The 26,058-nt window shown below is 53.0% G+C and overlaps 4 protein-coding genes across 7 annotated transcripts; 3 read left to right on the forward strand and 1 right to left on the reverse strand.

Moving 5' to 3' along the window:
* Positions 1-1,311: 1,311 nt before the first annotated feature.
* Positions 1,312-4,707, forward strand: SPATA33 (spermatogenesis associated 33). Its single transcript, XM_072980797.2, has 3 exons — positions 1,312-1,351; positions 2,882-3,031; positions 3,446-4,707. Exons 1-3 carry the CDS (start codon positions 1,312-1,314, stop codon positions 3,646-3,648), a joined length of 393 nt encoding a protein of 130 aa, XP_072836898.1. The 3' UTR covers positions 3,649-4,707.
* Positions 4,708-5,364: 657 nt separating this feature from the next.
* Positions 5,365-12,118, forward strand: CDK10 (cyclin dependent kinase 10). Of its 2 annotated transcripts, none has more exons than XM_020788246.3 (14): positions 5,365-5,528; positions 6,125-6,197; positions 6,948-7,019; positions 7,145-7,247; positions 7,743-7,824; positions 7,978-8,045; positions 8,312-8,364; positions 8,469-8,538; positions 8,949-9,008; positions 9,211-9,334; positions 9,999-10,138; positions 10,450-10,502; positions 10,615-10,739; positions 11,418-12,118. In XM_020788246.3, the coding sequence occupies exons 1-13, from the start codon at positions 5,415-5,417 to the stop codon at positions 10,713-10,715; spliced, it is 1,113 nt and encodes a 370-aa protein (XP_020643905.2). In that variant the 5' UTR covers positions 5,365-5,414; the 3' UTR covers positions 10,716-10,739; positions 11,418-12,118. The 2 variants fall into 2 exon arrangements, with proteins under 2 accessions (XP_020643905.2, XP_078236629.1); XM_078380503.1 differs by lacking the exon at positions 5,365-5,528 and adding an exon at positions 5,903-5,926.
* Positions 12,119-12,399: 281 nt separating this feature from the next.
* Positions 12,400-17,928, reverse strand: SPATA2L (spermatogenesis associated 2 like). Of its 2 annotated transcripts, XM_072980654.2 has the most exons (4): positions 17,857-17,928; positions 17,010-17,066; positions 15,308-15,617; positions 12,400-14,504 (listed from the first exon to the last, which is right to left on the reverse strand). In XM_072980654.2, the coding sequence occupies exons 3-4, from the start codon at positions 15,614-15,616 to the stop codon at positions 13,455-13,457; spliced, it is 1,359 nt and encodes a 452-aa protein (XP_072836755.2). In that variant the 5' UTR covers position 15,617; positions 17,010-17,066; positions 17,857-17,928; the 3' UTR covers positions 12,400-13,454. The 2 variants fall into 2 exon arrangements, with proteins under 2 accessions (XP_072836755.2, XP_072836756.2); XM_072980655.2 differs by lacking the exon at positions 17,010-17,066 and having other exon boundaries at positions 17,857-17,890.
* An 894-nt stretch (positions 17,929-18,822) lies between these two features.
* On the forward strand, positions 18,823-25,392 carry LOC110076291 (farnesol dehydrogenase). 2 transcript variants are annotated; one of them, XM_020788321.3, is made up of 6 exons: positions 18,823-19,412; positions 20,591-20,698; positions 22,575-22,714; positions 23,214-23,310; positions 23,967-24,091; positions 24,278-25,392. In XM_020788321.3, exons 1-6 carry the CDS (start codon positions 19,367-19,369, stop codon positions 24,452-24,454), a joined length of 693 nt encoding a protein of 230 aa, XP_020643980.1. In that variant the 5' UTR covers positions 18,823-19,366; the 3' UTR covers positions 24,455-25,392. The 2 variants fall into 2 exon arrangements, with proteins under 2 accessions (XP_020643980.1, XP_020643979.2); XM_020788320.3 differs by lacking the exon at positions 18,823-19,412 and adding an exon at positions 19,718-19,893.
* The last annotated feature ends 666 nt before the right edge of the window (positions 25,393-26,058 follow it).

Below are 26,058 nucleotides of genomic sequence, written 5' to 3' on the forward strand. Positions count from 1 at the left end.
AAACATACTTGAAAATGGTGGAAAAAGAAATTGTGGTGGGAGATAGGAGTGTTCCAAACTTGAAACGCACATAAGAAAAACAGTACTTTGACAAACATATAGTTTATAGCAGCATTAATGAAAAATAAGTAACTGTTATTTATATACAGTAGTTAAAATATTTATATGCTGCCTTTCTCCTGAAGGATCCAAGTCGGCTTACAGTATGAAATGAGCAAAATTAAAAGCAAAACATCACGAAGACAAGATTGCAGATTTCTACTCTTGCCTCCTGTGGCTTGATTAGGGTCAAACCATTAAAAAAAACACATTGCAACATTTGTCACCATTTGCTCCTCCTTCTGTCCATCCTCTGATACCACAGACATGATGCAACGGCCAAGAAAACAAAGAGCTGAGACAAGAAATAGCAGGAGAGCAGCGGGAGTCTAGTCTGCCGGCTTGCTTGCTTTCCAGATGACAGAGTGCAGCTGGGTCATGAGTGGCCCCCATTCCCACCTGGGATGGTCTCAGAGACACACTTTCCATGGATGGTGCATTTTGCACTTTCATAGCGAATGCTGCAGCTGAATTTTATTTTTCCTAATCTGCAGCCTGGGCAGATGAGGCTGATGTTGAGGTATTGGTTCTAAGAACAAAAGAAGAACCTGGCCGGGTTTCCCCCCCAGCCCCCATGGCCAACCACATGCCCACGGAGCCGACCACCAGTTTCCTATGGCAATTGTCGCATGAAACACTATGCTGGGTCCTTTCAAAAGCCTATATAAGGCAGCCTTCTGTTCCCATTTCAGATCTCAGACTAGACAGGCTAGTAGGAAATTCCAGCCATTTCTCCTCAAAACTAGTCTGAAGGACCAAAACTCGCCTGGGTTTGCAACAGCAGCACTTCCATAATATACAGATAAAAGAAAAAGAGAGATAAGAGATCCTCAAATATTTGTTTGGGGACCTCTAAGTCATGAAAAAGATGAAAGACAACTGATATGAAGGAAATGCATCCCAAGCAGTAAGCCTAATCCCGTTTACCTGGACACAATGTCCTTTTCTCAGCCTTGATGCTGAATGTCAGTGCTGTTCCCTTACCTACCCCATGGCTGGGGATCTCCTGGGGGTCCATTGGCTTTGGGAAGGAAGGAGGAAGAAGAGAAGAGTCCTTCTCTTGATCCGAAGGTCCTCCCTTGGTGGGAGCATCTCAGGTCCTGCTTCTTTGATGATGATGGCGCTGGCTAGTGCTGAGTCACAAAAGGACCAGGGTGAGCTATCAAGGATGTAGCTGTGCCAATGCAGGGGGCAAGGCCTGTGGGCTCATCTATGGGGCGGTCTCACAGCAAGCATGAAGACGTGGCAGGAGGTAAAAAGTTCTTGTTTACAGAATGATGGCCAAGAAGGGTACAGGTTAGTGCCAGGCCGATGTGTGGGGGAGGAGGTAAGGGCAGGCCAGGAGGGAACCTTCATGGTTAGGATCTTGAAAGGCATGACTAGGGCTTTTAAACACACCCTTCATTTTGAGGAAATGCCACTTAGGCGCAAAACAGGGACGGGATGGGATGGCACCACCTGGAGGTGGTAGACCACTCTATTCAGGGAAGTGGTGCCATTTGTGTGTCTTCCTCCATGTGGAAACCAAGCACACAGTGAAGGTTCTATCTGAGCCTATTTCCTGCGCTGCTAGCTTTCTGCTACAGGGAGGCGTCTTCATCCACTAACAAAGAGCATCCACAAATATAATTCCTCCACATAAGCAGGCACAGTCCATTCTGCCACTTCATTTCTCCTACATTTAGATATGCACCTCTTCTGAAATGCATGCTCAGGCTGCAGTCCTAAAAGCAAGTCCCATGGCTGGATGGAGGCCAAAATCTCTGGAACTTAGTTCTTGGTAAACATGTTGAGGACCACAGGAGCAGCCAAATGCCATTCTTTTTAGTGCTTAGTTAAAAATCCATTCACAGACATATAGCACCTGCTTTTCTTTGCTTTTGCTCAGCTGGGGGGGGGGGAATCAAGTGTTCTCACATTGTTTGGAACAAAACAACTTTCCCGTCTCACAAGTTATTCCAGTACCCAGAGTAATATTATAAATTGTGGTCTCGGGTTTTCTCCCGTGCTTTGAAATGTTTGAAGACAGTTCCCAGCTCAGCTTCTGGTGATGGGTGGCTTTTAATGTCCCTGGTGAATCTACCCTAGCTTTTAATCCAAATGTTAAAGCAGCTATCCAAGGTACTGAATGCATTTCAGGGGTTGGTGACCAACAGCTTGGGTACAAGCTCCTGTAAAATTCAGGCTCAAACCTGGAGGCACTGTCCCACTGACAACATAGCTGGTAGCCTTCACTGTCCCTTTCCGATCTCATTTATTTAGGTGGTGGTGGTGAAACGGGGGTAGACCAGGGAAAAAAGGTGCAGAGTCTGCCATCATTTTCTCTGCGTCAATCAATAGGCACCATCACCCCCTGCACTACAGGGACCAAATTCTGGCTCAATGTTACTCAACTTACTGATTTCCCTACTTATGAGCTTCTTGGAAAATCCCTGACACAAATCTCACTGAATGGCCTTAGTGTGGAGGAAGAATTTTGCGTGTTGATCCAAGCTCCTTTGGACTTAACTTAGTTGGCTGGAAGCCACCTCATAGTGTAAAGTAACAACACATGGAAATGCCCTCTTTTGGACTACAAGGACCAGAATCCTCCAGCCGACATAGGGGATTTTGGAAGTTATTGTCATCTCAAAAGACATTTCTAAATTCCACCAGGGTGCTTTGTACATTCTCGTGAGCCTCTAGTCTTTGTCCAGAAGCGAACACAAAAACAAGGGGAACGTACTGTATCCTTGTTTCGTTGGGTCTTTTCCCAATTCTTCCTGTGTTGTTTTTCTCGCAGCATCGCATGTTCATAGAAATGCAGAGGGCAGCAAGACCAAGGACCCCAAGCCGGCCTTTCAAGATCAGAGCCCACACATGCACTCGAGCACCCAACCCTCAACATCCAAAGCAATAAAAAAAACTGTGCCCCACGTTGTGCAAGGAGAAGGTAAGAGCAAAGCAAAAGCAAAAGTGTGCTGCTTATATACAGCCCCATAGTGCTTCAAGCACTCTCTGGGCGGTTCACAAATTAATTATGCAGGCTACACATTGCCCCCCCACCGCAAACTGGGTACTCATTTTACCGACCTCAGAAGGATAGAAGGCTGAGTCAACCTTGAACCTTGAGAGAGGTCATTCAAGAAACAGTTGTACCAGTAGTTCCTTCAGTTAGCACGTCTACCGGCTTTGGCGCCTCTCCTTCTGAAAACGAAGCAGTCCTTGTGTTTAGGGAGGAGGTGGTACTCACAGGCGGTCTCATCCAGGCATCTCCCTTCCTCTTAGGCAGTATCTACGGACCCACGAGAGAGCAGGAACCTAAAGGGACGTCTCTCCTTATAACTTTCATATTTTTTTCTTGCAGTTTCGGTTGATAAAATTGCCAAGAAGAAGAGAACAATTCCTAAGATCATTGTCACTGGACCCTCTGAGGAAGCGCTGATCCAAAGCATCACTGATGTTCTCCCCGAGACCAAAACCATCCGGGACACAGAAGACTACGGCGCATATAGCGTGCACACAAAGCCCAGCACAGTAGATGCTTATAAGAACAGCAAAGAGCAGTGAGGGACTATGTTGGAGAGATGATGGCACACAGGGTGGAGATGGGGACCACAGAGGAAACCTAGCAGCCCCGGTCCTGGACCCCCTTCTCAATAAATGGGAATCTATCACACTGAATCCTTTCATGGTTTCACTTTTCCCTGACCTCCGATGTGCCCACATTTGGTGGCGGCGGAAAAGGAGGAGCGGGTAAAGCCTAGCCGGATGTAACAGAGGGAGTTGGACGTTGACTTGCAAATAAATATGTTTGGTAAATGTTTTCAGATTCCCAGACCTGAATTTCCATGGATGAATCGGTTTCGGGGGCTCTAGGGGTACTTTTTCAGCCCAGGTTGCCACCCTAAAAAGCAGAATTCCAGTATTTCCAGCTAAGGCCATGGGAGGCCCTGTTCCATCTGGGGTGGTGGCGTTGGGTTTGGTATAACAGAACAGCATGAACCACAGCTTCAGAAAATTAATTTTGGGGGGACAACAACTCCCAAAATTCCCCCAGGTAGGATGGCCCTGTGGACAGCTTCCAGATTAAGAACACTAAAATAGAAATAGCATAAGAAAAGCCAAGTACAATATGCCAATTGAATAACTCAAAACAGCAGTATGAAAGAGGCATAAAACAACTCTAGAAATTAGTCATGTTACTAAAAAGGGAAGGGAAGCAAGGAAGTATGAATGTTCTCAAACTTCTATCAAGTTTTTCAAACTGGCAGTGGGTTCCGAAAACTCCAAAGGATTATGTTCCTATCATAAATTTTGTCCCTAGGTTATGCTGGCTGGGAAAAAAACTGTGTGTTAAATCATTGGCAATGTCTGTGAAGGCAGACGGGAGTTGTGATTATTAAACACACATGCTGAACACACAGAGAGAGTCCTCCTGAACATCAAAATCCAGGCTCTGGGGTGTTTACTGGACGCACACTGGGTTTCTATCCCAAGAAAAGAAGTCCAGTCATTGGGTGGTGCAGAGTTTCACCCTTCTCTCATCCAGCCAAGACATCTAGGCACATGAGACAGAAAATTTGACGCATTCTTCTCTTGCTTTCTGGTGGCGAAAACAAAACAAAATTGAAATAGTCTTAATAAAGTAACAAGCAATTTCTTCCACTTTCGTGACCCCCAGAATCTGCTGCCAGAGAAATCTGCTACAGACTGCCTAAGGGAAGGGCCGGCCCTGCTTGGCCGGTTTATGTGAACTGGGATGAAGCTGTCTCTAACTGGTGAAGTGCCCAGACTAGTGCTAAGAAAGTTACTGTTGGGTGCAAATTTGTTCCTGATTCACTTGTCCAAAATAACTTTTGAAAAGAATGGGGAAAAATTGTTCTTGTTATATCAGCACAGTAAATTAGATCCTGCTCATTCTTACTTTGGAAACAAGTTGCACCCTCATTATCCCAAAAAGTAACTAGCTACACAACCATACCTGAAAGGCCACTTATTTCCCACCCCCAATTTTGGGGGTGATCTCCTTGCCCCCATGAGCCACCCAGGAGTCTGGGAGCACCTTTTGCAACGTTTGGAGGGGGAAATGATTGCCTTTTCGAGCTGCTGGTCTCAAGAACCCGATGCGAAGCTTCCGAAATGTGCTTTTTTGGCGGGGGGGGGGGAGGGGACGACGACTACAGCTCCCAGCGTGCTGGCTAGGGGATTCTGGTGTTTGTAGTCCTTTAAAAAAAAATCCAGCGGCAAGTTTATCTTCTCCGTGACCAGCAGGCGGCCGTGAGGATCCTCCTCCCGAGGAGAAAGGAAACCAGGAGGGAGGCGCGGAGGCGGCCATGGCCGAGGCTGCGGACGCCGCCGGAGCCGCCGCCGAGCAGGAACCGGAGCCGCTGCGGCTCAAGCAGCTCCGCGGCAGCGGCGGCTTCTTCACGGTGCCCCCGGAGCACAGGGTGAGTCCGGGGGGGGGGAGATGGACTACAACTCCCAGAAGCCCCGGGTGGGAGTGGGGAGGGGGGGAAGAGAGAGCATGTGTCTTCCCCCCCCCTCCGCAGGCGGCCCCGCCGTTTGCACGGCTCGGGTGGGCTTGGCTCCGGTTAACGGCGGCGGCGGCGGCGGCGGCGCGTCCCCACGGCCTCGGGGCTTGCTTCGCCTGGACCTCCATCCCTCCTGGCTCCAACGCCCCGGGCTCAGCAGCCTTCCGGCCGCCTCCTGAAAGGCCCCCAAGCTGGCCGTGACACTTTCTTCTCCGCCGTGGCCCCTTGTCCTTTCACGTGTGTGTGTGTGGGGGGGGGAGCGTGAGAGCGAGGTAGAGTTCTCCTGGGGATGGAGGCTCGGCGAGAGCGTCCAGGTGAGGCTCTCTCTGGGAGATCTGCTGGAGCAGGGACCTAAATAAACGAGCGCATAAAAAGCAAGAGTGACAGTACGGTTGACCCTCCTACAGGCAAACAAACAGAATTATTTCAGTTTTTAAAAACACGACCCAGGCTTTTCCCCATGCGCTGCCCTCATCGGCGTCTTCTGCAGCATCCTGTCTCTTTCTTTTCAGCTGGGAAGATGCCGGAGCGTGAAGGAGTTCGAGAAGCTCAACCGGATCGGGGAAGGGACCTACGGCATCGTGTGTGAGTCCTGCACCCTCAGGAGGACCCTGCCGTGCGGGAGTCAAGGCCCACGGGGGGGGGGGGGAGAGCCCAGGGATGGCTTGGGGCCAAGCTTTGTGCAGGGGGTGGGGAGGAGCCCCGTCCCCCAAGCCCACCTCAGTCGTTCTGGGGGGCTCCGCAGTGGGTCCCCAAGCTAGAGTTTGCAGGGCCGAAGCCCGGGGACCTTCTGAGTTGTGGGAACGACGTGCAATGCCCTCCACGCTTAGCCTTCCTGTTTCTTCTGAGCTTGGCTGCCCCCTTCACAAGAGCGGAGGCATAAATAAATATTCTTAGGAACCACATACTATGGCAGACTCTCTCTTCTGTCGTGGGAAGTATTGGAGTGTGGCTTCTGAACAAATGGGAAATGGAGAGCCCTTAACTTTACAAAACACCTGCTCTTCCTTGGTTGACCGCAGCTCCTTGTGTTTTTCGACCTTCCTTATGGGGAGATTGGTTCTAGATACTGTTGGCCTAAATGCTTCCACTTGCACAATTATAACTACATGAGTGCCTCATGGGCAGCTGGTTTTCCGGAGAAGAACGCTGGTCTAGATGGCTCTCTTTGGGTCCTGCCTCTAACACAGCTCTCTTTCTGCTTGGGACTGTAAATTCTGCAAATTCGCCCAAAGTCATAGGTTCCCTTGTCGTACTGCTCTAACAGTTAGGAAGTTTTTCCTGATATCCAGCCTAAATCCGGCTTCCTGTAAGACGATGGTGCTGCCTTTTCAGACCGTGCCCGAGACACCCAGACCGACGAGATTGTGGCCCTCAAGAAGGTGCGGATGGATAAAGAGAAGGATGGTGAGCCGAAGGGGAGACCTCTGGGGCTGGGGAGGGGGGGTGTCTCACTTTATTAAGCCTTGGCATTTAATTCTGCCCCACTGTTGTTGGGCCTGGACCCTGACTTGTGTGACTGCTCCTTACAGGCATCCCCATCAGCAGCCTGCGAGAGATCACACTCTTGCTGAAGCTCCACCACCCCAACATCGTGGAGCTGAAGGAAGTGGTGGTGGGGAATCACCTGGAGAGGTACCCCCCCTCCTTTTTCCTCTGGGCCTGTGAGATGACTTGCCACCTCCATCCTCCAAACTGGCCCGTTTGTACATCGGGGATGGGCAGCTGTGATCTCCCAGATGTCTCTGAACTACACTTCCCATCATCCACACCACTGGCTGGGCTGCCAGGAGCCAATGGGACGTGCCGGTGGGGACCCTCTGGATGGCCACCATCACCCATTGTGGTGGGCTTGCAAGCGGGAATGTCCAAGGGTGTTTTACTGAATTAGAGCCAAGCATAACATCTTCTCAGAGGACAAACTTCCAGTAATGCTCCTGCCATCAGGACTGTAGCATTCCCAGGCTCTTCTCCAGGATAGGTCTCATGCCTCCAAGGATCTTTTTCTTTCTTTAAGCTACTTCTGTGGTTAAGCGCCCTCTCCTCCGGGGCAGATGCTGCCTTTCTCTCTAGCTGCAGCAGAGACCAAAAAGCCACACAAGCCCATCTGTGCCTCTGATTCTTCCACAGCATTTTCTTGGTGATGGGTTATTGCGAACAGGATCTCGCCAGCCTCCTGGAGAACATGCAGGTGCCCTTCTCTGAAGCTCAGGTGCGTAGGGGCCAAATCATCATCCTCCTCCTCTGCAAATTCTCAGTCGGGAGGCCAGGAGACGTTAGCAGAGAACCAAGCAGTGTGTGTTATTTCCAGGGGAAAGGCTCGCTTAATAACCCCTCCTTCCTTTGCCTTGTTCGCCCCTTGCAGGTAAAATGCATAATTCTTCAGGTTCTCAAAGGGCTTCAGTACCTGCACGACAGGTTCATCATTCACAGGTGAGGAAGTGGCTTTGGCCCGTCCAGCCCCATGGTGTCAACTCTGAGAGTCATGGGCAGGATCCTTTCCGAGCTCTGCCTGGAGGCACTGGGGGTGGAAGCTGCAACCCTCCATGTGGGGAGCAGGGGCTTGGTTGCTGGGCTGTGGCCCTTCCTGAAGGGAGCAGGTTCCAGGTCAGAGCGGCCACGGATGTCCAGGTGTTGCCACAGGTGAAGGAGGGACCCTACCTGTCCTCCTCTGAGCCTCTCTCTCCTCCCCAAAACAGGGACCTGAAGGTGTCCAATTTGCTCATGACCGACAAAGGTTGTGTGAAGACGGGTGAGTCTTGGGCTGATCCTCCCTGCCTCTGAGACCGGTGGTGGACGGCAACGCCACCGACTCACCTTTTGGCCTTGTCCCTCTCTCTTTCCCCTCACTGGCAGCGGACTTCGGGCTGGCTCGTGCTTACAGGGTGCCGGCGAAGCCCATGACACCCAAGGTGGTCACACTCTGGTGAGTAGACTCTGGGCCTCTCCTGGGGGCACCAGCCCTTCTGCGCAGGCCCTCCGTCGGGCACCGAAGGGGAAGGGAAGGGAGAGGGGGCTTGCTCCCCTCAGCATCATCACCAGGGTGAGGGGTGGGGTAGTTAGCTACGTTCCTGTCCGGCTTCCCTCTAATATAATTCAAGGGCCTGGAAAGATGCACCTGCTTAAGAAAGGTTGAGGATCCATGAGCCAGTGTAGAATTAAGGGGGGGGTCCTTTTCTTTGGAAAAAGAAGCACTTTTGACTCCCTTTTGAATGCGGCGATTCGAGGAGCACCCCTTGTTTGCTTTGTTGAACAGGCAGAATCTGGGCAGCGTCCCCCACCTGCCGTGGCGGGTTGCGTGGCTTTGAAGCCCAGCCCCTCTCTTGCCTCTCACAGGTACCGGGCGCCTGAGCTCCTCCTGGGGACGGCCACGCAGACCACGGCCATAGATATGTGGTGAGGACATACCCCCCCCTTCCCTCCACCCAAGCCCGTCATGGCAGGGAGAGAGGCAGAGAAAGAGCGAATTCGTGGGGAGCACGTATTCGCGGTTTGGTGACAGAGTCCCAGCCTGCCGGTTGCTGCCAGGCATGAGCGGGGACCCGTCGTTCCTGCTGCCGCCTTCCGGAGCCTAAGCTTTCGTGTCTTTCCTCTGCAGGGCGGTGGGGTGCATCTTGGCCGAGCTCTTGGCCCACAAGCCGCTGCTCCCGGGCAATTCCGAGATCCAGCAAATCGACATGATTGTCCAGCTCCTGGGCACGCCCAACGAGACCATCTGGCCCGTGAGTGCTCCCGGGCTCTCAGCCTGCCTCTCCGTCGTTGCCCCGTGCCTGGGAAATAACCCCACTTACGTGGAGCCCTAAGGACTCAGTTGGGGCTGCAGAATAGGGATTAAATTAAAGGAATATAAGCAAATCCTTCTAGAGAGAGTTCAGGGTATGTACAGAGGTGGACAAAACTACTTGCTTGCGATCAATATCGGAGAGCAAGCAGGGAAGAAAGCAGCGCCTGCTTTGTACATCACGGTGGTATCACTTTTTAGGTCATGCTAGCTCCGGGGGTTCTGAGCGTCACTTGCCCCCAGAAAGTAGCATTTCAAAGTTCTGACCTTGCCCCCGACTTGTGAGTGTGTTTTCCCCCTTTGTGGCTTCTTTCTGCAACCCTTCAGTTAGGGTGGCCGTGTTGCCAGCATCCTAAGGACTATCTGACTAGATCTCTTCTCCAAAGTAGTTATTGGTGAGCGTACCCTCTGTGACCCACACCGGGTCCCCCACCAGCCCGTGGAATCCAGGTTCGCTTTTCCGGTAAGAGGAGAGCAGGTGCTTTGCCAGAAGTTGCAGAAAGCTCTGGTTGGAGGCGGCTCCTGCCCGCGAGCCAGGCGGTCTGGCCGAAGGCAGGGGCTTCACGGAGGGCCTTCCCTTTGCATCTCCCGCCCCCCCCCTTCAGGGATTCTCCAAGCTGCCCCTGGTGAGCCAGTACACTCTCCGCAAGCAGCCCTATAACAACCTGAAGCACAAGTTCCCCTGGCTGTCCGAGGCTGGTCTGCGCCTCCTCAATTTCCTCTTCATGTACGATCCCAAGAAAAGGTAAGCGGATGCTTTTGCCAGCGCTGGAAGCCAGGGCGTGGCAGAATCGGCAATCCGTGGCAGAGCCCCTCGAGGCCCTTTCCTGCAGGGGATCCGAAGAACCGAGCACAGCTACCGGCCCCATGGTGGGAAATGGGAATCCTGAGCCGGTTTTGCCCTTTGCTTCTCTCTGGGTCTCTCCTTCGAGGGGCCCTGCAGGAGAACAGCCGGCCTCCTCTGGTGCAGGAGGAGAGCCTCCCTGAGCCATCCAGGGCATAAGAGGGAGACGGAAGGGCGCCGGACTCTCACGCCAACCTGCTTCTCTTGTCTAGGGCCACGGCGGGGGAATGCCTGGAGAGTTCCTACTTCAAGGAGAAACCGCTGCGTAAGTCTCTCCTGGGCTTCCTTCCCTCCCCGAGGATCTCAGGCTTCTCCTCCCTCCTCCCTCCCCCCCCCGCACACTCCCGCGGCTTGACCTCTCCCTCTTTTCCCACCAGCCTGTGAGCCCGAGCTGATGCCGACCTTCCCTCACCACCGCAACAAGCGGGCGGCCCCAAGCGCTGGCGCTGAGGGTGCAGGAAAGCGGAGCCGCCCGTGAGGAGGGCGCCGGCGGCTGCACCTGGTAAGGGATGCGCTTGCAGTCCGGGCCCTCGCGTCTGCAGGAGGGTTGCTCGTTTGACAAACCTGAACCCTGACTATGGGGCTTCTTCGCCTCCCTCTGCCCCAAATCTGCCATAGACCTTTTTTGAAGGGGGGGGTGTGCAGTTCTGGAAACAGTCCAAGACAACTGCTGCCTGGCTGGGTCTGATCAAGGTAAGGAAATCAAGGCTGGATGACTTCCAGGGGCTTGTGTCAGCTGGTCCTCCTTTTACATTTGCATCTGTGTGTGGGGGGGAACAAAGGCCCAGAAAGTAGGTATTGCCTTTCAAAAGGGCTGTCTCACCCCTCCTGCCTGAGAGAAAAGGGCAAAAGCCAGCTGCCACTTAACAGGCTCCCTGATTCTACTTGCATTCCAAAATAAGGTCCCTTTGGAAACCTTCGCCCTGATTCATTCATTGTTGGGGGTCATTTTGAAGCAGGATGGGGCCTCCAGGCCTAATGGGTCTCTGCTGTTTTGGGTCTCTCTGCCTTTTGCATTTCCGCGAGATTCCCAAGAACTTCCAAACAAAATTGGGCCCTGGAGCTGAAAGAGGCTTCTCACCCTTTGCTGCGCGAGCAGAGCAAAGAGCAAACACCTCCGTAGGGTCCCAATGACAACACCAGCATTTGCTACGGAATTTTCTTTCTCTCTCTTTCGAAGGACCAAACGGAAGAGAGGCACCAGCCAAAGCTGAAACCGCTCAGACTCTCCCTCGGAGTCGCCAGGCACGATCCCCTTCCGGGCCACGTCAGGTGCCGGCGGCAGAGCCAACGATGCGCGGTTCCCCTGTGGCCCCTGGCCGCCTCACCCATCTGACCCTCCTGCGTCACGAGCGCTGTCCTCCCTGCCATCCAGAGACTGAATCTGCAGCCCTTTCCCAGAGCTGGGGAACAGCTCCTTTTATGTGTGTTTTTTGCTCATTCCAATTCCAAGTGTCTCCCCCTCCCCCCAAACCAGTGTGGTCCAGTGTTGGTGCGATTCTGGGCACTGTAATCCAAAAGACATTTGCAAAAAAAAAAAAAGTGTGCAGAGAACTCTGGCTGGGGGGGGGCTGTGCCTGGCCAAGAGCATTTTCCTGTTACCTGGAGGCTGTGTGGATGTGTGGACAGGGGGGCCTTCCTTCCAGGTGGCTGGAAAGAGGACAGGGCACGGAGGCGGAAAGGCATGCAGATGTGTAACGTTTCAGAGCCATGTTAGGGGCCGAGGCACCTTCATCCATCTACCTGAGCAGCTGCCAAGGCACCTTCCTGCCCCCCCCCCCTTTTTTTCATCCCTGCTTCCCAGGCGTGGGAAGATGGGGGCGGGACTCTTACAAATCTATTGGTTTTCTGGACAGAATTAGAAACAGTGGATTTGAGTCATCCCTTGACTGGTTTCTGTTTGCTTGTTATTCCTGGAAAAGAACCACGGACGGTTCAACGCCCAAATGCAGAACGGCTGTCCATTGCACCGTTTTAGCCGACCGATTGGTGTTTAACCACAATGGCTCCGTTTTATGGAGTCCTTGCATTTGCTGTGATGGGACACCTCTGCCGCAAAGGATGACCCCCTAACCATGGAAGGTCCTTTTGGCCCAGAATTCTGGAGGGACAGGAGAAGGCTTAGTTTCCCGGGGGGGGGGGGGAGATTTAAAAAAAGAAGATAGCTTTTACTTCTCTTTATTTTAAAACTCGACTCCTGTTTAAGACACCAGAGAGGTGAAGTAAGTGCCTGCACGCCGTTCTTCCTTGCATTTCATTCAGGTTCGGACCTGCCCTGAGGGATTTAAGGTACCCCGTTTTCTACCCCTTCTTCCTTGTCCACAAAAGAGAGGCACGAGGATGGCACAAGAGCAGAGGGGCAGCTGGTCAACCCCCACACACACACCCCCTTGCTGCTGTAGGGCCTTTGTCCCCCACGTACATGTCCCGACACCCATTTTGAAAGGCAGGTCGCAGACACGGCTGGGCGCTGGAATGTCAAGAGACGCAGGCCAGAGAGCAGGCGGCTTCCTTTCTGCCAGCACCATCACTGAGGGTTCAGGGATCTTTGGTCCCCCTGAAAAATAACTTTCCCAAACTCTGGGGGAGAGACACTGAGAAAAGGCACATCTTGCTTTCCCCTCACCATAAAAAAAGGGAGAGACTTATGATGATCAAAGGGCTGGGTCCTCGCAAACAGGTGGGTTGCTTCCCGCATGTGTTTGGGGCGACCACGTCGAAACATTTTTATCTAAAGCAGGGCCTTTCCAGGGTGGTTCGGAGAGGCGATGACAAATCTCCCTTTGCCCAGCAGATGCGGTTGGGACAGAGTATGGCCAGCCGTGGATTTTCAGCCCAACCCATTCCCCTTGAATTCTTAAATGTGTAAAAAAAGGTTACAGAAGTCGAATTGGGGAGTAAGGACCGGATGAGAACCCCAAGCGCTCTGTGTACGTACGTGTGTGTGGGGGGGGGGCAGAGCCTGGGAAAGTTACTCGGAACCCCCTTCTCCCGACCCGAGACCATGCTGGTGGAAAGATTCTGTCGTCTTTTCCCAGCGCTGCAGGGACTTTTCAACCCTTCTGCACCCTTTCAAAATGGCAGTAGCAGAAGAAAGGAAAACGCAACAGGGTGATGGTCTGTGGGATTCGCCACGGGGCGCCAGAGGGGTGTGGGGCGCGCGCAGCAGCACCTTCCGAGGTCCAGCCAAGATCCGAGGGATGGGAGTGAGGCGGGGCTACTGCCAGGCTCCTCCTCCCTCCTGCAGCAACTGGTCCACCTCCATCCGCTGCAGCCAGAGCCGCTTCTGCTTCTCGCTGTGCAGCTCCTCCACGTGGTGGCGGCGGCCTCGGCAGGCCTGGGCCCCCTCGCAGCCGGGGCCGTGCAGCGCCCGGCAGGTGTTGCAGCAGGAGGCTGGGAGGGCGCCCGGGCGCAGACACGCATGCAGGTGGTAGCAGGGCGGCTCGTTGGCCGCGCCCAGGCCCACAGCCCGGCGCGCACCCACTGGGCTCAGCTGTGGGCTCCTCGGCGACCTTGTGGAGGGAGCGGCTGGGGGGTTAGCGCCGTGGGGCTGGAGGGCGGAGCTCTCGCAGGAAGCGCCGGGAGACAAGAACCAGCCTCCTGAGGGCTGGGCGGTGTAGTCGGTGTCTGTCGTCGTGCTGAGCCCAGACCTCAGGGAGATGATTGAGAAGGAGGTCTCCAGGTCAGGGCCCTCAGAGCCCAGGACCCCGTTGCTATGGGGCTGGTCCTGGCCCGATGCCCACAACCTGCCCTGCTGCTCTGGCAGCTGCGGTGGATTCCACAAATGGAGCCTGGGGCTGTTGGGGCTGGCAACGCATTCGGGTGGGGCCAACACGTGCTGGGACGACAGCCTGGCCCCCGAAGCCTCCCCACGGGGGCTCTGCCCTTCCAGACTTTCCTGGTACAGATCGACCTCATCGGTGGGCTCCACGCTGATCTCCCGGCTCCTGCGCCACCGAACCAGGCTCCGCAGCTTGGCCACGCTGCCTTCCAGGCTGCCGTCAGACTCCCTCCGGGCTTGCAGCAGCTGGTTGGGAGACACGACACAGGGTTCCAGGCTTGCCACCAACTTTCCCAGGATCTCACACTCCACCCTGGCAGCGAAGAAGCCACAAGCGGCAGAGAGGAGGATGGAACCAGGCGGGAGCTTGGACAGAACCAGGCGGAAGTTGTCTCTTGGGACGTACCCTAGCCGGCGGAAACTCTTAGTGATGTCGGCCTCAGGAAGGACTCCCTGGAGGACGTGCACGTAGACGCCCGAAAAGGTCTGCAAGAAAAGAGGGGAGGTTAATTCATTGCCATGGTTTTCTCCAGGTTTTGCTCTCCCTCCTGTCTCTGAATTGTAAACTTGTCTCTTTGCTTATTTTAAGCTGCACTGACAGAGCACACATTCAGCTAGGTCTCTTCCTGAAAAGTGTCAGGTATTTTCCTTTGTTTCACACAAAATATGGAGTTCAAAAAGACAACAACAATCATCATTTTATGCCACCTGTTCTACAAACAAAAACTGTCCGTGACAATTTTAAAAGAAGCAGAATCTGGGCTTGTTCGCCTGGTGGTTCTTCCATCGCCGCCTTGTTTATTTTTCCACCCAGCGCCCTTCTTGCCACATCAACATTTTCTAGAGTTCAGGAGGCTGCTCATCTTCTACGCGGATGCTTATACCAAGGTCTTAGGATCCTCCTTTGACCACTTCACTTTTAAAATGAGGCTGGCTGAAATGCAGCCCTAAGTCGCAACGAGAGTAAGGCCTTTGAACCGGTGGAGATTTGGTGAGCCCAATCTTCTGTACTTCCCGTGGATTCAATGGGCCTACTTTAGTTCTGACGTAGGACTGGGTTTCGGCTACTGAGTGTGACGCTGTGGCTCAAAGCGTGCACGCACCCACACAAGCAAAATGCACATGGCGGTAGCAGTCATTTTCCCCAGCAGGAAACCTACACAGGCCCCTTTGCACCAAGCAGGATCAGCTCCCATTTGCAACACATGAGGATCCAGCCACTTCGGGCCGTCTCTCATCCGGTCCACTCCCCAGCGCACTCCTGAGCACCCCCCCCAAAGGACACTCACTTTTATTGTGCCAAATTCCTTGCGCCAGGGGAAGAAGGAGAGGTTGATGGCTGCTAATTCCAGCACCTCGAAGGCCTTGCTGAGGTTCAGGAGCACCTCCCTGAGATCCAGGTGACCCTTCAGGGCAGCAGCAAACACTTCAAACAGGTCTTCCCCTTGGAGGTCACGGTGCAGCTCTGGATTTTCCAGAAGGCTGTGCCAGAGCATCTCCTTCAGGGATGGGTCGGTGCAAACCCCAGCGTGGCCCCTCCGGAAATCTCTCTCCACGCACCGGCAGTATTCCTCCTGCAGCACAGCGCTGGGAGTCATCCTGTCATGGGAGAAAGACACAGGGCTCAGCCTCAGTTTCTTCCCACTCAAAATCTCAGTGGTGCCACCAAGCCAGCCCGTGGCCCAGAGGGTATGGGATTTATCACTGTCCTGTTTGTCTCTAGTTCCGGTTGAACATTCCCCACCCACCCTGTTAAAAGCTAGCACTGTCGGTTCTCAAGAGTTTTCAGATAGGCACTGAGTTACCGGCGTTGCCTCACCTTGCAATGAACACGCATAGGGGGCAGCCGGCTCTCCAGATGTTTGGGGACTGAAAAGCTCCCCGTCAACATGGTGAACAGTGAGAGACAAGGGTGGTGGCGAGTCCCACAACATCTGGAGGGCCACACCTTCCCCACACAGAGGAATAAGCGGCGACTGAGCTGGCTGCCATGGAGCCAAGGCCTCTTTGCTGGGCTGGGGGGGAGAACGCTTGGTGAAATTGACGAGGCGAAACCAACAAGCAGAGACGTCTTGGCTAGTTCCCCAAAGTGCCTTTAAAGGTCTGTGTTTTCTGTTCCCTGAAGCATAACCAATCTCCTTGTGGAAAACAAACCAGAAGGCAGCCCACATCCCTCTCCTAACCCGGCAGATGCAAAGGTAAGCAGGAAGCCTGTGGAGAGGGCTGCCCAGATTAAGGAGACAGTTAGCCCATCTCCTCTGCTCCCCAGTTGGGGTTTTGGGGAGTCAAACTCTGCTTGCGGCTTCTTTCCTGCTAGGAGTGGATCTTCGTTGCTGCACAGGCAGCCTCAGGATCCTTCGTTCTCCAACCGGAACAGCCCAACAGTAAATCAGCACCGCTCAGAAAGGGAAGAAGGGCACAGAAACCGTCCAGGAGGGAAGGGCCTTGTCCGAAGGAAGGAGCATGGGTAGGAGGGACGGGAATTTCACCTTTGGTGAACCGTGGCCAAGAGATTGAGGAGGAAGATTTTGACTTATCCCTGCCTTGAAGCTTTTTGTCAAGGCTTCCCCACAAACCCCAGCAGACAGGACCAAGGATTCTCTCCGCTACACCTGCAAGATGACTTTGCTGGCCCCCCAACAGAAAACAGCAGCCCTACGCACAGCTTAACTGCATCATAACTGTTACAAAGACATTGGATAAGGGAGCTCTTAAAGCAAACCAATGCAAAAACCAGAACACTTTCTGGCAACATAAATCAACATGGGGAAGTCTGGATTGCCTCTCCTACAGTGGGCTGCAATTTACTTAAACATCAGCCATGTTTACATACAAGGATATTTGCATAAACCAACGACACCCTGTTGCATCTAAACAATGCCAAGTTTTTTTTCCACCCCAGTTTCTCCTCGCTGCACTTCTTTTTCCCCCCTTTCTTTTCCTTGCTATGGCACAAGACTGGTTTCTATTATTTTTTTAAAGGACTGAAACCTTTGAAGTGTAGATTTACATCACCGACAGCGAGAAATTTTGGCTGGAGAAGGTGACCTACGAAGAGGCAAGAAAGGCAACGAATCAAGGGAAAGAAATCACAAAATGCACAAAACCCAAAAGGTCGGAGGGCTTTAGTCTTGTCAATTATCATGGAGTTGCTATTAGACTCAAAGGCAGACAAACAGCTCTGAAAATAAACACTTTAAAGCGACAAAGGGAAGCAGCAAGGGGGGGGGGAACCAGCACAGCGATGGGGCTCTCGTTCCCTAGGATACAACTCCCCCCCCCGTGGATTGTCAAGTGTGGGGAAAGAAGAGAGACAGCGTTGTCTTCAGAGGAGACGAGATGGGACCTCGGGAGAGCAGGGCCACCCAACAGATGCTGCCCTGCTTTTCTGTATGTGTGTCTGTGGGGGGGGTCGGGGTGGGGGCACCGCTGGGACCCCCAATGGAGGCAGGAGCAATGATGCCGCTCCAGGGACGGGGGTCCTGCAACCTGGCAAGCAGGAGGGGGGGCCCCAGGTCAGGGTCCAGAGCCACCCTTCAAAGGGGGGGGAACCCTGGCCCATCACCCCCTGGAGAGAGGACCGGGGGGAGGGACGACGGGGGGGCAACGTCGCCCACTGGAGGGGTGGCGAGAAGGGGCAAGGGGGCAGGATTGGGGGGGAAGAGTGCTCCTGATTTGGGGCTGGGGGTCTGCAACCGGAGGTGGAGGTCTCCCCCTACCCCAAAGCGAGGGGGTGTCGCCTCGGTGGGTCTTTCCCTGCGGGGAAAAAAGCCCCCGCCAACGCCCCCCCCCCCGCGCGAAGCCGGTCCGTTGGGATTCGAACTCGCCGCCCTCTCACCTGCCAGCGCTCGCTCGGTGCCGGTGGCGGGCTCTCTTTTCTCCCCCCTCCCCTCCGGCACTTCCGGATCCCCTCGGCCCCGCCCCCCCAGAAGGATGTACGTCATCGCCCGAGAGCCCGGGCATTATTAACCCGTTCTTTGCCGCACTGCTGGGTTTTTTTTAAAGAAAGGTACAATACACACAGTATATAATTTAAAAGGGGGGGGGGTTGCTTCTTTGATTCTTGTCCCGCTCTCCTTCGAAGAGGGCGGGGAGGGGGGCAGGGATCAAAGGAGCAGGATTTTAGGAATGGCTAAAAAGCGCGTGGCCCGCCCGAGGTTGGTGGGGTTGCAAGTCCCATCGTCCCCCACCATCGGTGGTGCTGAGTGGGGGCTGATGGGAACTGTTTGCTGGCCTCCGTGGCTTTGGTGGCTTCAATGGGGGGCGAGTGGGGGGGTTTAGGGTTAGGTGCCGGGGCTGGACGTGCAGGACCGGACAGACCGAGCGCTTTGCAGTTCCTTGGGGGGGGGGGGGCTTAATTCTGAGCTAGCGCTGCCTGCCTGCCTGCCTGCCTGGACCCTCCGTGCAGAAGATCCGGAGCAACCCCTCCTGCACCAATATCCCTCACCCCAAGGGAAAATAACATCTGTGGTGCACAACTCCACTCCATGCATCTGGTTGTAGCGTGTGGTGCAGTGGTTTAAGGATGCTGCACCAGCTCTCGGGAGCCCTGGGTTCAAGTCCACACCCACTGGTGAAACTCACCGAGTGGCCTTGGGCCCATCATCATACATGCTCCGACTGAATGTCGTGAGGATAGAGAATCTGGCGCACACACACCATGAGCCAACTGTAAAAGAAAAGATGGAGCAGAGCCATTACAAAGAAATAAGTCAGCTAATAAACTCTTTGTAGTTTTTGCGGGGGGAGGGGCGGGGCAGGGGAGAACCTCTGGCTATGCAGCCACATCAATTTACCTGTTCCAATAACTCCCCCCCCAACACACACACGCTTGTCTTGGGCCCAGAGGAAAAGAGAGCCATAAAGGGAAAAGTGGGTGCAGTCCATGTGGGCTGGCAGATGTGGAAGCGAATGCCAGGGAGAGACGGAGGGGCCACCCTAGGAGGCCGGGCAGTGCCACAGAGCCTCCTTGCTCAATCTGGGGGTGAGGGAGAAACAGGGACCATGCTTATGGGTAGGAAACATCCCAGCATCGATGGCCACTCCGTTTCCAGGACCCAGGACCTCACAAGCTATTTTTATTTTTTCCCCATCTTGAACCATATTGCTATCGACGCTTTTTATTTTATTCTACCGTTTTTATTCCATTTTTATTGTTAGCTGCCCAGAGTAGACTTGTGTCTAGATGGGCAGGGTATACATTTAATTAATAAATAAGCTACATCTCACCCTAGGCTGGTCTGCATAAAGCGCAAACGGGGTTCATCGGCTTGCGGCACAAAAGCAGGCAAGCAAACCAGCCTACGAAGACCTCGAGAGTCGTGGCCCTGGAATCGCTTTGTCTCAGCATGAACCTCTGTGGGTCACGGTGGTCAAGCGCATGGCGTGAAACAGGTGGGCGAACATCCCGGGCCCCAGAGAGGCAGGCACGGAAAGCGAAGCTCTGAAGTGGTGTTATTAGCAACCCAGAAAGGAACTTTCAGGGTTTTGATTAGGAAGAGTGCTTCTGGGCATGTGGTTTGCGTGGGACTCTGGAGGGCCTTTTCTCTCCCTGACGCACCGGCCCCTTCATGAAGCCAAAGCCACGAGCTTCTCCCCTCTTCTTCGCCAGAGACCAGTTGCAAAGGAAACCGAGGAGGTGGAGAGAGAGGAGGGTGGGTGGGTGGGTTGAGCCTTCCTGGAGGTGGGGCTCTTAGGTGCTACTTATTCTCATGCGTGGCCACCACGGCCACACTTGCCATTCAGCGCTCATCTCTGGAGCAGTGTGGCGGCCCGTCTCTCCTTGCCAGGATGTCTCCATCGGACCGGGTGGTGGTGGTGCTGGGTGGAGCTGGTACGGTGGGCTCCGGGATTGTCAAGGCGTTGCTGGAGAAAGGTAGGCTGCCCAAAAGCCGGCATCAAGGACCAGATACGTGTGTGTGCACGCATATGCCTATGTGCGGCTGTGTGTGGGTATGGAAGAAACATGCATACAGGGTGATGTGAGCATGGCCATCTATCTCACAGCCAAGCCGTGTTACCTGGGGCATTGGATGTATTGAAACTAGAGCTCAGGGTTATTTTCTAAAAAGCGGTTTTCTCCCATTTCTCATTTTAGTGATTTCAAAAGTTGCCGTTAATGACGGTTGCAGTGCTGAAATTTACTGTGTTGTGGTACCTGTTTCAGTGTTTCTCCGGGTTTTAAAATCTTTTTTCTTTTTAAATATCCCTTTAAGAGTGGGAAGGGAATGGCGAATCATAGGAAAGGTTCCCTCCAGGATGCATTCAGAACAATTTAGTTGGAAGTAACTGGGAAGTGTTACTGTACTTGTTGCACCAACAAAGCAGCATTGTTCCTGGTTTGATGTGCTTTTCAGCTGGGGACTTGGTTAACCCTACCCTACCTCAAGTCACCTGGAGCAGGTAATTGCGTTGCTTCCCATGGCATTATAAACTCCTGAACGCTGGCAGTAAAAACAGGTGCCAAAGCCGTGATGGAGCTGTCCTGCCAGCTGCCCTGCATCCAGTCGGGTGGGGCACCAATCCGGCAGCACTGCCTCCCGGCTACCCTGACTCTCTTGTCAACTGTGCAGGCTTCCAGGTGGCTGTCCTTTCCCGGGAAGGAGGCAGACTGGAGAAGCTGAAAGAGTTTTTGTCGGGATCCGCCTGCGACCGACTGCACACACTGGTCGGGGACGTGGGTAAGAAAGGCCACCTACGGCCAGAAACATAATCTTCCGAGGGCCAGCAAAGATGGGGCATTGCTATTGTTCGTGCTGCTACCATGTGCAGAGAAGAGAAATGCTCTCTTGTGGGGACTGGGAGGATGCGACAGAAAGGCAGTTACCGCTGGGGCAAAGACCTCCCAAAAAAACCATCCAATAATGATTTTTCCATTATTGTGCAATGGAAGCTAGCTGTCTTGTTGGGGCCAAGTTTGGGAAGCTTATTTTATTTGTGGGAGGAGTAATTTGCCCTCTTCACTCATTAAGAAAAATTTAAAAGCATATCATTGTTGTTCCCCATTACAATGGGCAAAAAAGAGCACTTCTTTTGTGTTGCTTGTTACAGTTTATTTCTTCCTTACGTTTTTACTGATTTTTTAAACAATTTGTGCAGATAAAAGAATGGAGTAAAATTCTGAAAATGGCTATAAGGCATTCTCTTAGATAGGCGGGGGAAAAACAACACCTCTTTGTGTTACTGGTTGCAGTTTATTTCTTTGTTATGTTTTTCCTGAAATGTTTAAAAACTTACCCAGATAAAAAAGGGTACGACATTTCAATTAATTAATTAATTAAAAAATTAGATCTAACATTTGGGAATAACTAGAATCCACTCCTCCTTCCACTACTGTAACTTTAACTCACTCCATGCGTTCTTTTTGAAATGCAACATTTAAATGCCCTTGCTTTAAAAAAAAAAAAAACAAGAAGTGAGGAGGATTGCTGGCACCGAGCAACTGCATGACTTGTGATCAATTTGTGTTAAGAGAAGAAAGCCAAAGCAGGCAGCATTCAAAAGAGATCGGCACGTCGCTCCCTACCATGGAAAAGAGAGAGATTTTACACATTTCAGGATTTAAATCTTGCTAAGTTTGTTGCATTTAAAAATCCAGCTGCAGGATACAGATGTTAGAAAAAAGATAAAGGGTTAGGCTAAAGCGATTGTGACCTATATCACCCCTCCACTCTAACCACAGCAACCAGCCGCTTGCCAATGCAGAGAGGATGGTGTGAGGACAGCCGGATCCGGACCACAGGATTCCGGCTTTATGCTTGCGCAAGCAGGCCACTTGCATGCCCCATCAATAATGGGATCTCAAACAGAAAAGTTTCTTTGTGGACTACAGTGCCCCAAATCGCCTGGTCAACATGGCTGGTGGCGGCGAAAGTAGTTTGGGACTTGTATTTTTATTTATTTATTTATTTATTTATTTATTGGATTTTTTTACCCCGCCCCTCTAGACCATGTCTACTCGAGGCGGCTTACATAGATAAAACAGAACAATATAGAATATAAAATAAATAAAATTATACTTTGTAGTCCAAACAAGTAACTTTCCCAAACACTGTTCTGCGGCTTTCGTGCAAGCCTTAAGGAGAGGAAGACTTGATGGCTGTTTGATGCTAGAATGTGATGATGCATGAAAAGAGGTCAGCTGTCTGGATTTACACGCAGACCCCGTGCCAGGGGGCCCTTTTGAAAGAGCCGTCCCTTAAGGAGATAAGAGGGAGGGCTTGTAGAGAAAGGGCCTTTTCGGCAGCTGCCCCCAGACTATGGAACGCCCTCCCGACTGAGATTCATCTGGCGCCGACGCTGATGACATTTTGGCGCCAGGTCAAAACCTTCCTGTTCCAGAAGGTTTTTAATTGAAATAATATCAGCTGTGGGTCTGATGGCAATTTTTAGAGTATATATTTTTAATTGCATTTTAATTATTTCGCCCTTTTATTTTGCCTTTTTATTGTATTTTAAATGTTGTAAGCCACCCAGAGACTTTCGGGTAGTGTGGGCGGCATATAAGTTAAATAAATAAAATAAGTAAATAAAGAAAATATGCTTCCTTCCTTCCAGGGTCTGAAGATGGGGCGGAGGCAGCCAAGCGGGCCCTGCTGAAGGAGGTGGGGAAGGTGACGGACGTGGTCTCCTCCTTGGGCTTCAGTTGGTGGCAAGGGGGCCCCCCTCTCGCTCAGTCGCTCACGGAGCTGCACCGGGTGAGCAAGGAGAAAGAGGCCGATCCCTTGTGAGAGGAGGTGGTTGTTTTGCTTTGGGGGTCCTTTCTGCGACCAAAGTCACCCGGCCTGCGTTGTGGGGCTGCTGGAAATCCCCAAATTGCCCACGCTAGAGGTGATCCTTCAGGATCTGTCACAGATGTAAAGATGGCCTGCAAACCGGATTGAATTGATCTGAGTTTTGCTGTCGTTTCGCCTTGGCGTCAACCATCTCTCTGGGTGGTGCCCGGGTCCTCTGTCGTCTTCTAAGCCCAAGGCTCCTGTCTTGGCCGGGAGTCAAAGCAGCCGGCCACGTGGCCACCTGCGCTGCAGAAAAGCTGGAGAGTAGGTCTAGGGCCATGCTGAAATGATGTTTCGTGAACGGTTTGGGCATGTGGTGGATGGGCAGAGGTTTCGGGGTCTCCCAAAGAGGTGGGTGCAGGTACAGGAGACTGAAGATTGGTCCTAAGCATCCTTTCGACGCCCCTCCCCCCCCCGACAGGTTCTGGACACCCTCCTCCTCAGCACCTTCACCGCCTGGAAGGCTTTCTTCCCCCTGGTCAAGGACAACCCCGATGGGTCCTACACCTTCATCACAGGTGAGCCGCTGAGCTGAGCAGGTGCAGAGGAGTCTTGGAGAGAGACAAAATAAAAACCTTTGCTGGCACATACAAGGTGCCTCTTTCTTCTGACTGTAGCTCTTGTTGAGCTTCATGGGCCACCTTGACCCTCCTGATGATGAACAGAAATCGGCCTAGTCTTCAGGGCACAGAAAACGGCGTGGGGGTCGTACAGTCAAACCTAAGCGGAGACGTTGCTCGGGGTCATCATTTCACCCCCCCCAGGCAAAAACCCTCCAAGTCTCTCCATCGGAGAGATGTTCCCCATCACCTGCAAATGAATTATTTATTGAGGATCCATAGGGTCTGTCTTCCAGTTGTGAGGTTCCAGGATTTATGTCTTTATTCTCCTGCCTTTTTCTCTCCCTAAAAGACGGGAGGAACAGAGACCCTGCTGGCTACAGGGCCTGAACGATACCAGCCATGCTGCTGCAGAAGAGATTCCCTCCAGACTTTTGAACAGAGGTGGTGGTGGTGGTGGTGGTGGTGGTGAACCCTCTGACAGCTGGGGGTTTCCTGGGTCAGGAGGCGGCTGGACTAGATGACCCCTCGAAGCCTCTCCCAAAGCTTACCGTCCTGCAATTCTGCTCCTCCTCTCAAAGACAACAGTGGCTAATGGGACTTCTCTGTTCCAGGAGGGGCAGGAGAGCGCCTCCTCATGCCGGGCACGGGTTTCTTGACCCTGGGGGCTGCTGGGGCTTTGGCTTTTTCCCTCATGGTGCGCGAGGAGTACCCCGACGTCCCCTGCAAGCTGAACGAGGTGAGTCATGGCCAGCCAGGCTGTGGGGCCACCTGGGCTCCAAGCTTTGGGCTTCTTGCTTTCAAGCCGGGGCTGCCCCCCCCGCCGTGCCCGCTGGGGTGGAAGCGATTCCCTCTCCGTCCCCACACTGGGGTAGGACGGCCCCTCCCGGGTACCCACTCTGCCATCTCTTTTTTGCCCCTGCAGCTGAAGATTAACATGGGAGTGACCACGCCAGAGCGCTTGGGCCCGGGCTACGTGAGCCACCTGGAAGTGGGCGAAGCCGTGGCCTCCCTGGTGGAGAAGAGGATCGTCTCGCATACAGTGCTGAGCGCCAACTCTCCTGCAGACCTGAAGACCCTGGCGCTGGAAGGGAAGATCTGAGCCCTCAACCCCCTCCGGCTGCAAATCCCCCCCCTCCTCTTAGGGCCTTTCCTGACCCTCCTTGGTCCCCTCTGCCAGGAAGCGTCAGCAGCTGCTTCTCCTGCAGAGCAAGGCAGCAACTATATATAAAAATTGTGTGCAATTTACACCCAAACCTCAGCAGCCGACACATCGTTCTCGTGGCACAAGGGCTATCCAGTGAGGAAGACGACGTTCATTATTTATGAGGCCGAAACAGACAAGACAGGGAGCTACGCAATTAGAAGCAGAGCTGACTCAAGTACTAAAAGGGGGTGTTGGTGATCCTCTGAGATCTTTGATGGATTTGCACACCAGGCTTTGATCAAGTGGGAGAAAATAACAGAACAAAACCCAACAGCTGTGAAGAATGCTCTCTGGGGCTGTGGGGTGGAGAAAAGAGATTTTATTTTATCCCTTCCTAATTGGGAAACTGCCCATCTTCTCTGTTTGGGCCTTGGATGGTTAAGGATGAGAAAGAGAGGGAATCTTGCATCCATTCCACCTGTACTCTTCCCAGGGGACTTGCAAGTAAGCAAAGCCAAATTCACAGCTTTTGGAGAGAAGGGAGGGGCGGCCGCGGCCACGGCCTGTGCTTTTCAGTTTGCCTTTCCTTGCTAGGCCAGTGAAAGGCTCCGGCTGGCTGGCTCCCTGCATTGCAGGCGGCCCTAAATCTCAAGCGACGAGGGCTCCTTTGGCCTAAAGAGCTAACCTTTTCATTCTGCTACCGGCCCCTTTCCCTGAACAGAGTCCTGCTGCTGGAAATGTCACATGGTGCCTCCCGCTTGAGAAAGAAGGTGCCCGATACGGCGTCCCCCCCCCACCAGCCTTGCATGTCTCTCCTCTGCATTATGTGAGCCCCACTCTATGGCCTCTGGCACCTTTTAATAAACCTTTTCTTATATTTAATAAGCCCCAAACATTATCCAGTGTGCATTTCTTTTCCTTTCCGATTATCCGCATCCTTGGGGGGGGGGGGTAGGCAAAAGGATCATTTTCTGTTCTTACGTCATGCCGTTGTTCTTAACTTTTGTGCAGTTTATTTCTAAGGTACCCGAGGTCTTTCTCAGGCAAGGGCAGATAAGAAAACCAGCCCATCCTAATAAGGCCATCTTTCCAGAACTGCCTTCTGGAAAAAGGCTCTGTGCATTTTGGGGTGGTTGGGTTTCTGCTCACAGGCTGGGGAGCAGAATGGTTAAAAAAGTGAGCAGGAGCTGGGGTGCAGGGAAAACACGTTAATTGGGGACCTTTGCATAAGAGGGTGCGAGGGGGACTCCTCAGAGTAGCCTCCTAGCTCAAGGAAGACCTCTTTTTAAGCCCACGCTCAGTCATCTGTCCAGAACAGGGCTGTCGAAGCAGCAGGGCAAAAATGGCGAAGAATGCCAGACCTGCCCTGGGGGGGTTTCCTCATCTGGATTCCAGTTCCTCATCAACCCCCCTCCTCCCAGAGAACGTGCCTGCCTTCGGAGAGGGGGAGGGAAGGGGGCAGGAAAAGGAGGCACATTTGCTCTTCCAAGCAGAAAGAGACGGTACGTTCTCCGGAAAAGGGCCCCCACGGTTAACACAGAATCATGAAATACCCGAGC

This window comes from Pogona vitticeps, chromosome 10, assembly GCF_051106095.1.
Source record: "Pogona vitticeps strain Pit_001003342236 chromosome 10, PviZW2.1, whole genome shotgun sequence".
NCBI lineage: Eukaryota > Metazoa > Chordata > Lepidosauria > Squamata > Agamidae > Pogona > Pogona vitticeps.